This window comes from Podarcis gaigeae, assembly GCF_964106915.1.
Source record: "Podarcis gaigeae genome assembly, chromosome: 14".
Lineage (NCBI taxonomy): Eukaryota > Metazoa > Chordata > Lepidosauria > Squamata > Lacertidae > Podarcis > Podarcis gaigeae.
Window position 1 is genome coordinate 2,343,944 of NC_139690.1, and position 14,113 is coordinate 2,358,056.

Below are 14,113 nucleotides of genomic sequence, written 5' to 3' on the forward strand. Positions count from 1 at the left end.
TTACAGCCAATAGTGGTTTCTACTGGCCAGTACTTACTTTGGAGAAAAAATTAGTAAAGCCACTGTTTTCCTACAAATTTACATGTTTCTGTGCCAGTGTGGTGTAGTGGTTAAGAGCGGTAGTCTCGTAATCTGGGGAACCAGGTTCGCGTCTCCGCTCCTCCACCTGCAGCTGCTGGGTGGCCTTGGGCCAGTCACACTTCTGTGAAGTCTCTCAGCCCCACTCACCTCACAGAGTGTTTGTTGTGGGGGAGGAAGGGAAAGGAGACTGTGAGCCGCTTTGAGACTCCTTAAAGGGAGTGAAAGGCGGGATATCAAATCCAAACTCTTTAATTAAAATCTCTGACCCAAAAAAGGAAAGCTAAATTCACAAGAAAACATTCAGATTCAAGAAGCATTTGTTAGTGCAGTTTTTCCGTAGGCTATGGGCTTTGCTCTTATATGTTTAAAAGCGCACCTTGCAAATAAACTATTAAGTAGCCCAATGAAGTCAGAGAAGAGCTAAATAGCCCCTGAACCTATTAAGACTTAGTATGTTATCCAAACATGAAAACTGGGACAAGCTACCCTGAAACTGGCAGTAAATGAGGGACAGAACTTTTCCCTCTACCCAAGAAGAACAACATTCTCTAATTGTGTCAACCATATTGGGTTTTTCATTCTGAGTAAGGTGGGGAGGCAAGAATGATGAACGAAAAGTCATAGATACCAAAAATAAAATTATACTGATCCAGTTGTGCGTTTCTTATCTTCTTGTTTAAGGTGCAGCTTTGATCTAGATCAACATCAGCCATGAATCCAGCTGCAAAAAAGTCACTGCAAATCTAAAAAAAAAAAAAGACAATGTAAAAATGTGTTACATTTTACAATTTGGTAACATTTCTGTGCCAAATGATATATTCCGACATATCTTGAGAAGCAGACTTTTCAAAGCTCCAAGGATAAAGAAGCCTTTTCATGGCAATCTGTAGACTGAGAAACCTCTGCGTGTCTGCCCCAAAAACCCCTGCGTTGCAAGGTATATTTCTGGGGGATGTGTTCTAAATGGGCCCTCTCCATTCAAATAGGGCACCTACCACGTTATGTTGGGCCACATCATTGGCCTAGGTCTTGTGAGAATACATTTGAGAAGCCTCCCTGTGGTGGTTCGTTGGCAGGGAAACTCTCTAAAGGCAAAGAAGCTGACCTTCTGGGAAGCTTGGCCATTATGATCAAACATCTCAGTGCAGAAGGGTCATCAGCCCCCAAAGAACGCCAGAGTTCCTTGCAACACAGTTTAAAAACAGCTGCTGGGTAACATGCTTAGGTCTAAGAAACATTAATTACAGGCTTATGCTGACTCAGACCACTGACCCACCTAGCTCAGTATTGTCTACCCAGAGTAACAACAGCTCTCCAGACAAGGGTCTTTCCCAGAGCTACACAGTGATGCTACTGATTTAACCGGGGACCTTCTGCAAGCAAAGCACATGCTCTGGCAGAAGGAAATTCCACAGAGTTCAAGGCAGAAGCATGTTGAGGGTTGTATACATGCAGCCTCTATTCCTGAAGTTCTAAACATCACAACAGTGAACAATTATCTCCTTTACATAATATACTTTTAAAATTTCTATTTAAAACTGAAACAACAACAAAATATATGTAGGAAACAAAGTACAATTGCACAGCAGAGAGGCTGGAAACAGTAGGAGGGATAAAAATACTAGCAGCAAAGATTCCCAAGCCATATTCAAGTCTTCGGAAATGTCATTAAAGTTTAGCAGAGTGAACACTCTGGCGGATCTGAACCAACTTTTAAAAACGGTACAACTCGGCTGAAAATTACGGTAATTCAGGATTTTATAACTATATATAACTACACTTTACCTTAGCCAAAATGCTGAGAAGCTCAGTAGTAGAGGATCTGCCTTGCAAACAGAAGGTCCCAGATTCAATTTCCAGCATCTCCAGATAAGATTGGGAGAGACGAAGGCCTGAAAGGCTGGAGAGCTGCTGCCAGCCAGTGTAGAGAATACTGAGCTAGATGGACTAATGGTTTGATTAAATACAAGGCAGCTTCCTATGTTATACCTGAACAAAACCAAAACACTTCAGTTGTTGTGCAGTTGACACTTCTGCTCTTACCTGTTGAGCATATTCTTCACAGGTGTGACCGACAGGAATTACCATGACCTGCCGAGGAGAAAGCCAAAAGGGCCTGGCCAAAATAAGAACCTCAGTGAATATGCAGCTATTATAAACTTTTTTTTTCCACACAGCGTTAATCACAGTTGCTTATACGTCACACGCATACATGCAGACATACTTTGCATTATGGAAGCGTTAAGTTCATATTGTGTCGTGTGCTCATGTTTGCACTACAAACTTTGTAGTGTGTTTCTCAGACTCAATTTATATAAAATGCAGATCACTGGTAAGTAATTACTTGTGCAAGTAGTCTATACGCCCCCAGCCATCTTGCATAAAAAATGCTTACCCTCTATGCCAACCCATGCTCATGAGGCACTCGCTTGCCAGCAGCCAGTGTTCTGGCAGAGTGTGCTGCTGGCGTGCAAACGTTCTACTGTGACAAAAGCATTTCACGGGGGGGGGGGGGGATGCTCACATGGATGTTTTACTGCTGGCTAACACCATAGGAACATTGGGCCTTACTGTTTTATGTTTGGAGTAGATGAAATGCTGCTCAGGAGCTTCTGCTCTATCATCCAGCAGGGAAGCCTTCCCCAGCTGGGCACTTGGGGGGGGGGGGTTAGACTACAACTCCCACCAACTCCAGGAAGGGAGGGAGCTGTAGTACAAAGCATCTGGAGAGCACCAGGGTAGCAAAGGCATGAAATTGTTCTAAAAACGGTATTTCTGCGAAAATTAAACTTTGTGTTCAAGACCACAGGGTGCTTTCTACTCTCTGCAACTTTCAAAACTGCTTCCAGTTACTGCTACGCACCATTTTCCACCATAGTTTTCTGCCAGAATGGCAATCATTCGCTCCACCGAGCCCAAAATAGCTCTATGGATTATCACTGGCCTCTTCTTGTCATCTCCATCTTTTCTGTGAAAGAATGGAAGTTAAAAAGTGGAAAAATTTAATACAAGCTTATCTTGATTTGAATCTGGTTTCACCCCTCTTTTACCAGAGTTAATTCTAGCACATTAAAAGGCATGGTTTCTAATTACACTACATTACTGAATTACAACTTCTCACAAGGAAGGAGTTGGGAAGAGTGCCATTTCAACAGGTTGCATCCCACTGACAGATCATACAACACTTTGCATCACCAATCTATTCTGAAAACCTTGAGGCTCTCTTGAGCCTGCTGAAAACTCTTCCCTTGTTCATTATTAGTTCTGTTTTGGCGAAAGAAGGATTGGCACTCAGATAATTTAGTTTACTGTTAGTACATATTATATTGCTTTAAGGTATTCACAGGTCTTTATTTATGTACTTCAGATTGTTGCAATCCTTACAACAATCCTCCGAAATAAGAGAGCAATTCTATCTCCTTATAGCACATGTGGTAGTCAGTACTTATGTGGCTCACCTCAAATCAGACTTTGAGCTCGTCCACACGGGCCCTTGTCCTGTGCTTTCTAACCATGGGCCTGAAAGGTTGTGCCTCGGCCCCATCACTTTCCCCCAGAAAACCCGCACTTTGGTGATAAATCAGAACAAAGAACAACCTCTGGATAACATGATTCAGCGCTAAACCATGGGTTTTCCTGGGGGAAAGCCGTGGGGCAAACAGAAGTGTGGATGAGCCCTTACTGTGCTCAGTTACTATGCCACACCAATGCTCCAGACATTTAAGCATTTCTTCAGCTTGTCACCTAGTACCTCCAAGCCCATTTACAGCCTCCTCTGATCCCTTGTTTCCTTGTTTTAGGCTCTACATATTTAAGCAGATCAGCTCAAGTCCTAAAAGACTCTTATGCAAACTTACCCCACATAAGTAAGATTAAATCTGATAGGTAGCTGGAAGTCAAGCTGGATAGTAGCACACTGATGGTACCGACCAATAGCATCTCTGATGTTAATATCAATCTGCAAAGGACAACAATGGCAAAATTATAGTTTGGGCTTTGCCATTTATCCTCCTCCTGTAGGCTTCAGTAAGAGCATGAGTACAAAAGCATGAATATTTACTAACCTTGGGACCATAAAATGCTCCGTCTCCCAGATTTAGCTTCCAGGGCTCCCCCAAGTCATCCAGGCTGTTCTGGAGTTGCTAAGAATAAATCAGAAGAGCAGTTCTTCATTTACATTATCTTGTTGTATTCCTTACAATGATCCTCCAAAATAAATTAGTATTATTATCCCCCTGTTGCAGATGGGAAGCAGATAGTACTGATTGCGGCTCACCTGAAGTTAGACTTCTTACAGCTTAGCCCCCACGGCACACCAATGCTTAAAACATCTAACCATCCTCCGATCCATGTGTCCTCATTGCTCTTCCGTGTTAGTTTAAATGCCAGAAATATAAGAACTGTTGCTATGACTGCTTCCGCTTCTACTTCTTATTTCTTACCTGTCCTTTACCATAAGGTCCCAAGGCAGGTTAAAGCAATTTAAAAGCAATTTAACAGTTCAAAACAAATTAGTCGGTCATTCACACACACACACACACACACACAGAGAGAGAGAGAGAGAGAGAGAGAGAGAGAGAGAGAGATTTTCTTTCGTATTCTCCTTTACAGGCTTTACTTTTGGAAAATTTTGAGTCATCGGAATTGGAGTAGCTTCTAAATCAATTAGAGGTAGGAAGCGATTTTGGGTTTCCACTGCAAGGCAATGCTCGGCGTGGTCACTCCCTCCTCTATTCCGATGTGGCAGCAACCTTGATAGTTTTGGTTTGGGGGATGATAGGGGCTCGTCAAAGTCTCTCAAGCGTTTTTTCTGACCCATACTTTCCTAAGGCCAGAGATTATATGATTCTTAAAATAACAAACACTTGACACACAATTAAGATAATGGCGTTCTCATCTCTTTTAGCAGCCGAGGCTGGCCCGCTGATAAGAGAGAAACAACGGGCAGCCTGTAGCAGTCTGGAGCAGGGCCAAGTCTCTCAGAGAGTTTCTATAGCATGCGGCTGCAGCAATTATAAAATACTTCAAAAACTGACTGGGTCAGTTAAGATAAAATATAAAAGATTAAAAGAAGATTAAAAGAAGTCCGAGGAGCACCGGAAAGCGCGTCTTACCTCGGCGCCATATTCGGCTGGGAGCTCGTCTCTGCTTATTAAATTGGAAGAATGGATGCTGACAAAAGGCCTACCTGGTAAAGAGCAGGCCGTTTTTAAGGCAGGCTCGTCAACTCTTGACCAGTGTCTAGTGTTAAGTCATCTTGTGGATAAATATGTCATAAGAAATAAACGGAAACTCTTTGTGGCATTTGTGGATTTAAAAAGTGCCTTTGATTCGGTCAACCGCAACAAACTATGGACTAAACTAGAACATCTTGGTATTGACCCATATTTACTTACACTGATTCAAAGTTTACACTTTAATAACCAAATATATATTAAAGTATCAAAAGATGGTAGACTTGCAGGTCCTATTCTGAACAATCGAGGAGTTAGGCAAGGCTGTATCTTGGCCCCCACCCTATTTAATCTTTTTTTATCTGACCTACCATTATTCCTTCAAAATGCAACCACTCATACTCCTTATTTAAACAATTGCCCACTCTCTTTACTACTTTATGCAGATGATGCTGTAATTATTTCACTATCTGTTTTGGGTTTAAAAAAATTATTCAAAAGTTTTTCAAACTACTGCTCTCTTAATAATCTCAAAATTAATTATGATAAGACAAAGATTATGCAATTCAGAAAGAGAGGAAACTCAAAAGACATCTAATACAGGAAGTTAAGCATTTCAATTATCTGGGAATTACATTTAACAATAATATGAATTGGAATACACATATACCGTATTTTTCCCTCTATAACACGCAGATTTTTTCTCCTAAAAAGGAAGGGGAAATGTCTGTGCGTGTTATAGAGCAAATGTGTGCTCACTGGAGCCGAAAAATCAGCCAAAAAACAAATCGCGGCGCTTCACGGAGAAGGGAAAACTGAAAAGAGGAAGTGGCTGCTTTCCTGCATTCTGCCTCAGGGTCATACTGCCCACCCTCCTCTGTTTCGTTGCTGTGTTTGCTGAAACGGAACAAAGAGCAGGGAAAGCCCCTCCCCTCCAGGCAAGCTCCGGTGCTGCTGGGGGAGAGGGAGAGAGAGGGGGGAAGGGAGAGAGAGGGGGAGGGGGAGGGAGAGAGAGAGGGGGGAGGGAAAGAGAGAGGGGGAGGGAGGGAGGGAGGGAGAGAGAGAGGGGAGAGAGAGAGAGAGAGAGAGAGAGAGAGAGAGAGAGAGAGATGGCTGGCTTGGGTGGGGGGAAACTTTTGCCTTTCTTTCCTCCAACCAGTTAAATCCCTCTCCTGCATTCTTAGCCAGCTGCTTCTCTGCACACGCCTCTCATGTCCCTTCTTTGTTTTTCCTTCGCTCCCCACTTAAAATGTGGTTACAAAGCATAGATCCACATGGATCCTCAGGATCTTTGCATTGGGTCACCCCAAATTCACCATCACATCACATAGCATGTCCATGGCTACAGCCTGCACCAAAAAAATCACGCACCCACTGTTGCCTGGGGCTGCAATGGTGCAAAAACGTGGTTACAAAGCATGGATCCACAGGGATTCTCAGGATCTTTGCATTGGGTCACCCCAAATTCACCATCAGATCACATAGCATGTCCATGGCTACAGCCTGCACCAAAAAAATCACGCACCCACTGTTGCCTGGGGCTGCAATGGTGCAAAAACGTGGTTACAAAGCATGGATCCACAGGAATTCTCAGGATTTTGGCATTGGGTCACCCCAAATTCACCATCAGATCACATGTCTGTGGCCACAGCATGAAGCCCAAAAATGATACATCCACTGTTTCATTCAGAATGTTTTTTCCCTTGTTTTCCTCCTCTAAAAACGATGTGCGTGTTATGGTCAGGTGCGTGTTATAGAGCGAAAAATACGGTATGTGCAGCTATAGCTAAGGCCAAAGTGACTGCCCACCATATAAAATCCTATTTTTTTTCTCCAGTGGGAAACAGATACATCCCTGCTGTATTGCAAGTGATTGATATGAGACTTTGTGCCCAACTTCTATACGGCACACCAGTGTGGATTTCAGGCGACCTCAAGAGGTTGGATAAATTTCACGCTTCCCTTTTGAGGTCATTATTAGGACTTGCAAACTCAGTAAAATATGAAACAATATGTTGTGAGCTGGGAATATTGCCTTTATCAGTAAGAGCATGGCTGAGGACCTTGAAATATTGGATCTTCCTTCATTATAGAGCCCTATCCCCTAATTCTCTACTTTACGATCTTTTAAGTCATAATGCAATCTACAATCTATCATTGATATGTAAGAGAAAACTGGATTCTATAGGGCTCAATCTAACTGATTTTGAAATCTCTGATCCCAAAGATACATGGGAAATTATTAGGAAGACCTTCACAGAAAAAAGTGTTCTCGCCATGCTTGAGGTTGCAAAGCATAGCACCTGCTCTCCTATCCACTTAAATCTCCCTTTGTGTAGAGAGTTCCAAAAGGGATACATGACAAATCTGAAGAAACATGAATCATGTAGGCTGTTTATGCTGGCCAGATTTAACATGTTTCCCTCGGCGGTAGTGAGAGGAAGATATTTAGCTATCCCAGAATCAGAGCGTCTCTGCAAATGCAGTAAAAAGGAACTAGATACTTTAGAACATATATTCTTCTCCTGTGATTTTGGCAGCTATGCCAGAATACAATTGTATGAGGCCCTAAAATTCAATAAACAGACTTTTACTCAACCAACTGTTCAGGACATGCTGGCGGACAGCGATGATCAAATTACTTTAATAGCGGCCGAATTTTTAAGAGCTGTCCATGAAGAAAGAATGGGCCATGATAAGGGGACTTAGTGGTTGTTAATGGTAGGTGATGATGTTGCATTGTATTATTATTTTATATTATATTGTATTATGTTATTTATGTGTGGTGTGTTATGCCTAATAAAGGATTTTGAATTGAGAGAGGGGGGGGGCATTGACCAATTTGTGCAGGGGTTATGTTCTTCACCCCTGTCTCTGCCCCCCTTTCCGGCCATTTCCGAGTCGCCATGATCATGTATCCATCAGATATTCATAAATACGTAAAAACACACACACACACACACACACACACACACACACACACGAGGGAGAGATGTCTTATGGAAACTGCATAATAAAGGTGCCACACAAAGTTGCTGTGTTCTCTTTTTTAGAGTAGCAGAATTAAATTACCCTCTCTGCCTGGTCCCAGATCTCTTTTTCCCCTAGAAAGTTGACGGGCCTTGTGGAAAGATGTAGTTGGAAGGTAAAACCGAAGACAGCATATACAGATTGCAAGAAGTTCAAGCAGCCTTTCATCTCTTCTTCAATCTGAAATTTAAAATGCAAATAAATTTACAGTGGAGATGTGTATGGGATGGGATTTAATGGGTAGGAGACAATGTAGTAATTGCAATCTATCCCTCCAGGTGCCCACATGTGTGGGCTGAACAGAGTTTTAAAATCCCATCCTTGTCAGCAAAATTAAAACCATAGGAATTAGGCTGAAAAACCTTGATTTGAGCAAGTTCAGCTATGAAGTAAGGAGGGTTCCTCCTTTTTACCCTGCTTAAGAATGTATCATGCTACAACTCGTAAAAGTAGTTTAGAAATATTATTTACTTACTTTGAATGCACTGATTTACAGCAAAGGCAGCAGTTAAAACTATGCAGGCACTTTTATTTACAGTATAACCAGCTAGCTTTGGGTATGTGCATAACCAACTTTAGAGCTAGAGTGAGCTGAGGCATGTCTGCATCTATCGCCGGTCAAAGGAGGAGAAGGGGTGGAACAGGGAGTACTACGCGCTCCTTCCTCTCTAGCAAAGGAGGGGAAATGACACCACACAGAGCCATCTCTGCTAATTGTAGTTCTATGGTCTGAATGTCTACCTATCAGCCTGTGGCTGAGAAAAGTCTGTGGATTTAGTCCCTTCTCATGCTAACAAGCAAGAACATGCACAGGTTTGGTTTGGTTAGGAAGCCCTTTCACAACAGCTGCTGTCTATTTAGCACTCAAACCACACAGGGACTAGTTTATCATGAACTCTTTTATCATTAAAAAAACAGTGAAGGCTCTACTGTGGCAACCCCAACATAAGTGCACTACCTGCTCCATTGTGCAAAAGATATGGGCGTCGTCCTGTTGGAAGCGCCTGACCCGAGTCAACCCGCTTAGGGTCCCTGAAAGCTCATTTCGGTGAAGAACTCCAAAGTCAGCAAGTCTTAAAGGCATCTCCCTCCAGGACCGGGGACGATGGGCAAACATCAAGCTAGAGACATGAAATAGTTATTAGATCCAAGCATGGTTACTTGACCTATTTATTCACATGATTCCTTTGTGTCCTGTCCTTTGTCCAGATGGGTTTCCCCACATTTTATCCTCACAATAATCTTGTGAGAAGGGCAAGGCAAGAGATGGTGATTGTCTCAGGGTCACCCAGTGGGTTTCATGTCTTAGGGTCAAAATACCTACAATATGGAGATATGCAGTCAGTTCTCCTGACATGTTTAATTTTTTTATTACAGTTGCTAAACCAAACAATCCACTGGAAGACTTTTTGTGTGTAAAGCAAGAGTAAAAGACTCCAGATTTGACTGACCTAGTGGTGAAGGGAGAGGTTTGGTGGGATTTTTAAAAAAATGCTTCCCCCGTGCCATTTCCCAAACCTAAATCCTGCGCCCACCTGTCATTAAACCTTGCAGGCATGTATGTTTTCTCCAATGAAAGGTCAACCCCTGTAACAACACAGTCAGTCTGAAGAAAAGTCCACTGCCGCTATTTCTGTTTTAATACAGAAGTATATGTTGATATGATGATACTTCCAAGTAAAGGCTTGGTGACCTTCTGGCAGCCTGCTGCCGTCCATTACCCAAAGAATGGCTCTGGGCCCCACTTGCATTTTCTGGGTGGAATTCAATGTCACTCTAACAGGATTGTTCTGTCAGCATGAGCATATCTGCTAGCCAGATGAAACAAGTTTGCCTCTCCTCCCTCTGTACACTGGGGTTTGGTGGTTCTTCCAACCCTCCAGAGCAGTGCTAGAAACAGAGATATGAAAGCTAGGAGCTAAATGGCACCTTAAACCTAGTTATGGGCCCCACAATGGAGTATCAAGGTGTGCTTTTTTATAAGAATACAAAGCTGAAAATGAATGAACTGCAGCTAAAAACTTATGTTCATTTATTACATAGTCTAGTCCTCATCTGAAGACTGCAAAAAACAAACCCATACTTCCCATGCCCACCCCCCTTATATTCTTATGAGGGTCCCTTCTTCAGTCTTCCGAGAGTGGCTAGAAGTGGGGAGGCAGAAAAAGGTCCTCCTTTTCTTCCAGCAGTGGTGGTTTTAATCTGAAATCTTAGGTTCAATACTGCACCCAAAGCTCAGAAACTGCTTGAATTAATGAAATTCCATCACAAAACACGCCTACAGCAAGGGGAGTTTCGAACGCTACTCCACAGCAAATCTGGGGAGAAGCAGGGGTACTGACTAGAGGGAGCCAGCAGTAAATCACATTGAGCCAGTTGGAGTTAACTCTTTATTTAGGAAAAACAGGATCTGCCTAGGAGTGTCAGGCCTAATGAGCACAGCAATTCAAGTCTGGCAGGTCTTACCCCCCATGCAGCAATTGCTGAGACTGAAGGTCCCTGCCTCCCCACAGCTGTCTCTCCCCTCTCTTTCAGGGTTTCCCCCAAGTAATCTAAGACAGTGCCTACGTGAAGCTAACTTCTCTGCCACCCTCTTCATGCCTCTCCTGGTTCTTGGAGACTAGGGGGGAGAGGAGCTGGTCGCAGCAGAAGGGAGAGACACCCGTGCCTCTTCACCTGCCTGACTCCTCTCTGCCTCTTGGCCTCCCTCCTCTCCAGCTTCAGCTTCTGCCTCTGATTCTGGACTTCTTCTCACAAACACCCCCCCCCCTCACTAAGCCTTGTTACCCCTTCTGCTTCTAACACCTCCTCCCAGTCTCCTCCCTCTGACCGCCCATCATTGTACCACCGCCCCAGTCTGTAACGGGGGGGGGGGAGCCCTGTTGTGCTAGGGGGAATCCTGGCACTGGCTTCCGCTAGCACATCTGGTTTGTTGAAATTGGCCCTCTAAAAAACCAAGATGCTGGAGAGCTGGAGCCTCACCCACAGCCTGTCTTGAAGTGCACTCAGCCAAGCAGAAAAGGGGGGGTGTAGGGTGACCTGGGTGTGATGCAGGGGAATTAGAAAGGGGGACAGCTAGCAAGGAGACAGAAAAAAGCAAGAGGGCACAGGGGCCAGGAGAGAGAGAAGGCACACCCTCATAGAAGCCCAGCAAGAGCTCTTCTTGAACAGAGGTGGAGAGTATTTTCAGCCCAAGGGGTCACACTCCCTTCTGGGGGCCACATAGCAGTGGTGGGTGTGGCCAGAGTAATATGTAAAAGTTACATTTGCACAGTAGTTCCTGCGCATGTGTGCACACACACACCTATCCTGCAGGGGAACCAAAGTGTTTATTAGAGTTCAAGGGCCCAATCCAGGCAGGAAAAAACACTCAAGCAGGGTGTGAAGCAGGGCCTGCAGCAGATGTGGCTGAGGAAGGGCTGTGGCCTGAGGAAGAGTCCCAAAGGCCAGAGAGACTTGGAGGGGCCTCACCCCTGCTCTTGAATGCACATGCCCCCCCCCATTACGACTTATTTTTATTTAATCCAAACTAAAATAAATTTCCAATAGTTCAAAATAATTGGGAGTAATAATGAAAAGAACCACAAACCAGTGTCCAGGGCAGTTCATTGGCTTAAGGGCAAACATTTCCTTCTCAGCCTCAAAAGAGAACATGTTGTCAGTGTAGTGCTGCCAGTGGCCAGAAGCCTCCCAGAGTTTACTGTTGTAGATATTAGGAGACACAACCTCTGTGAAGTTACGCCGGTGATATTCTTCCTGCACAAGGAAACCAAATTCTTAATAAACAGTAGGCAAACACACACAAACCAATTCTTGTTCTTTAAAGTATTTGCATTATTAATGATTTGATTTATTCCCAGCCTTCACCCTAAGTTCCCAAGTCAGGTCACAATTTAAAGTACAGCACTAAAAATGCTACTAAAAAACTAAATGAAAAACTAAAATGGTACTAAAAAACCACATCAAATGCCAAGCAAAGAGGTACATCCTTGTCACCTTAATTTATACCACACTTGCAAACAGGAATAGCCTTGCTGATCAGACCATTTAATAAGCATGTCGATACTTCTACACTCAAAGCTCATACCTGCTTAGAATTTATAACGCTTTTATCCTACCCTTCCTCAAAAAGTGTTGAGAGGGTGGTGTACACACACTCCAAATTTCATCCTCACAGTAACCCTGTGAGGTAGGGTTAGGTGAACAGATGGTGACTGAGCCAGTATTACGCACTAAGCTTCATGGCAGAGTGGGAATTTAAAGCTGGGCCACTCTAATCCCTACCCAGCACTTGCTCTTCAGTGGCATCACCTACAGAATGTCACGGTTTGTAGAGTTCCTGCTCTGGGCTCCAGCCCATCAGCCATGCCACTTTCTAGAATACTCCATTCCGCACCCCCAACAGCCAGCCAGCACCTTGTAGCCTCTGAGCCTGCTCAGACCTCACTGGGCTGTCCTTTGGAGTCCCCTCTTTAGGGTTTCTTTTCTCCTATAGGTTGTTTTGTACTTCTGAAAGCCTCAAGCCAGCTGGTATTTGCTTCTTCCAGGTGGGCAACACTGTTTGGGTTAAAGATAGATCCAGGCCATAACAACCATATAATTAAATAAATAAGTAGCAACCAATGTCCATTTCTCTGCAGGGAAAAAAATATTTTATAACAATTTCAAATGAGTAAATGTCACTTACTTTGATAAAATCCATGAGTATATTATAAATAAAGGCACCTCTGGGCAGAAAGAAACAACTTCCTGGACTCAGTTCATGGAAGAAGAAGAGTTCTTGTTCCTGTATCCACACAATCAAACATCAGAAGTTAAAAGAAGACAGAAATGAGGCTTCTGGTCTCTGCAAGATGTCGAACGGAGCACAGATCTGATCGCTCTGACAGATCTGAGCCCCATGGAGAGTCAGGGGGAAACGCCTTGGCAGCAATGCATCTCCGCGGGAGCGAAGCCTTAACGCTTCAGCCACCAGCAGAGATTTTCCATAACCAACATTCAAACCGATGGAAATGTAAGAAGATTCACTATTGAAATTAATTAAGCTTAATTCGGTGCCAGACGAAGGATTAAAAAGGAAGTCCGTTCTTCATCTTCTGGGTAATCACCGTATTTTTCGCTCTATAAGACGCACCAGACCATAAGACGCACCTAGTTTTGGGAGGAGGAAAACAATTAAAAAAATATTCTGACTCTCAGAAGCCAGAACAAGAGGGATCGCTGCACAGCGAAAGCAGCGATCCCTCTTGCTGTTCTGGCTTCTGGGATAGCTGCGCAGCCTGCATTCGCTCCATAAGACGCGTACACATTTCCCCTTACTTTTTAGGATGGAAAAAGGGAGTCTTATAGAGCAAAAAATACTGTAACTGTACATGGAAAAAATTGCAAGTGGAAAACTTTATCTTATTTGATATTTACGGTGTGGGCCTGCTGATGGGAGAATTCAAAGCAACTGAAACCCATTCTTTATTGTTTGACATTGCTATGGGATTTTAAAGACTTGGTATTTGTGTATGGAAAAGGGAAGGTAGTGCCAGGACTCTGACAACACCTGAGAGCCCTTACGCAGCCCTTCCAAAGCTTTTCCTCAGTTGCAGGGAGGAAAGGTTAAGGCAACTGAAATCCACTCCTCTTGGCTTGTTATCGATACTGGAGTATAAAAGAGGAAACTGGATTTTGTACTGCAGCTGCCGTTAAAACTGAACTCAGCAGAGGAAATTTGGATTAAGACAATTAAAGTACTCTGTTGGGGGAATATAAGATAGACATATCTTGGCTGGAGGGATTTACAGAGCACTGAACTCGGTTTCCTGTATATAAATTGGAAT

The 14,113-nt window shown here is 43.5% G+C and overlaps 1 protein-coding gene across 3 annotated transcripts in view; it reads right to left on the minus strand.

The window, feature by feature from the left end:
* TARS3 (threonyl-tRNA synthetase 3) overlaps positions 1 to 14,113 on the minus strand; it is a 30,367-nt gene that overhangs the window by 2,042 nt on the left and 14,212 nt on the right. For all 3 annotated transcript variants that reach the window (XM_083712180.1, XM_083712179.1, XM_083712181.1), the window contains exons 10-18: positions 12,973 to 13,071; positions 11,875 to 12,041; positions 9,244 to 9,406; positions 8,328 to 8,465; positions 4,146 to 4,223; positions 3,939 to 4,039; positions 2,945 to 3,049; positions 2,125 to 2,197; positions 710 to 824 (exon numbers count right to left, since the gene is read on the minus strand). In XM_083712180.1, coding sequence (XP_083568306.1) covers positions 710 to 824; positions 2,125 to 2,197; positions 2,945 to 3,049; positions 3,939 to 4,039; positions 4,146 to 4,223; positions 8,328 to 8,465; positions 9,244 to 9,406; positions 11,875 to 12,041; positions 12,973 to 13,071 — 1,039 coding nt within the window. The remainder of the gene's footprint in view (positions 1 to 709; positions 825 to 2,124; positions 2,198 to 2,944; positions 3,050 to 3,938; positions 4,040 to 4,145; positions 4,224 to 8,327; positions 8,466 to 9,243; positions 9,407 to 11,874; positions 12,042 to 12,972; positions 13,072 to 14,113) is intronic.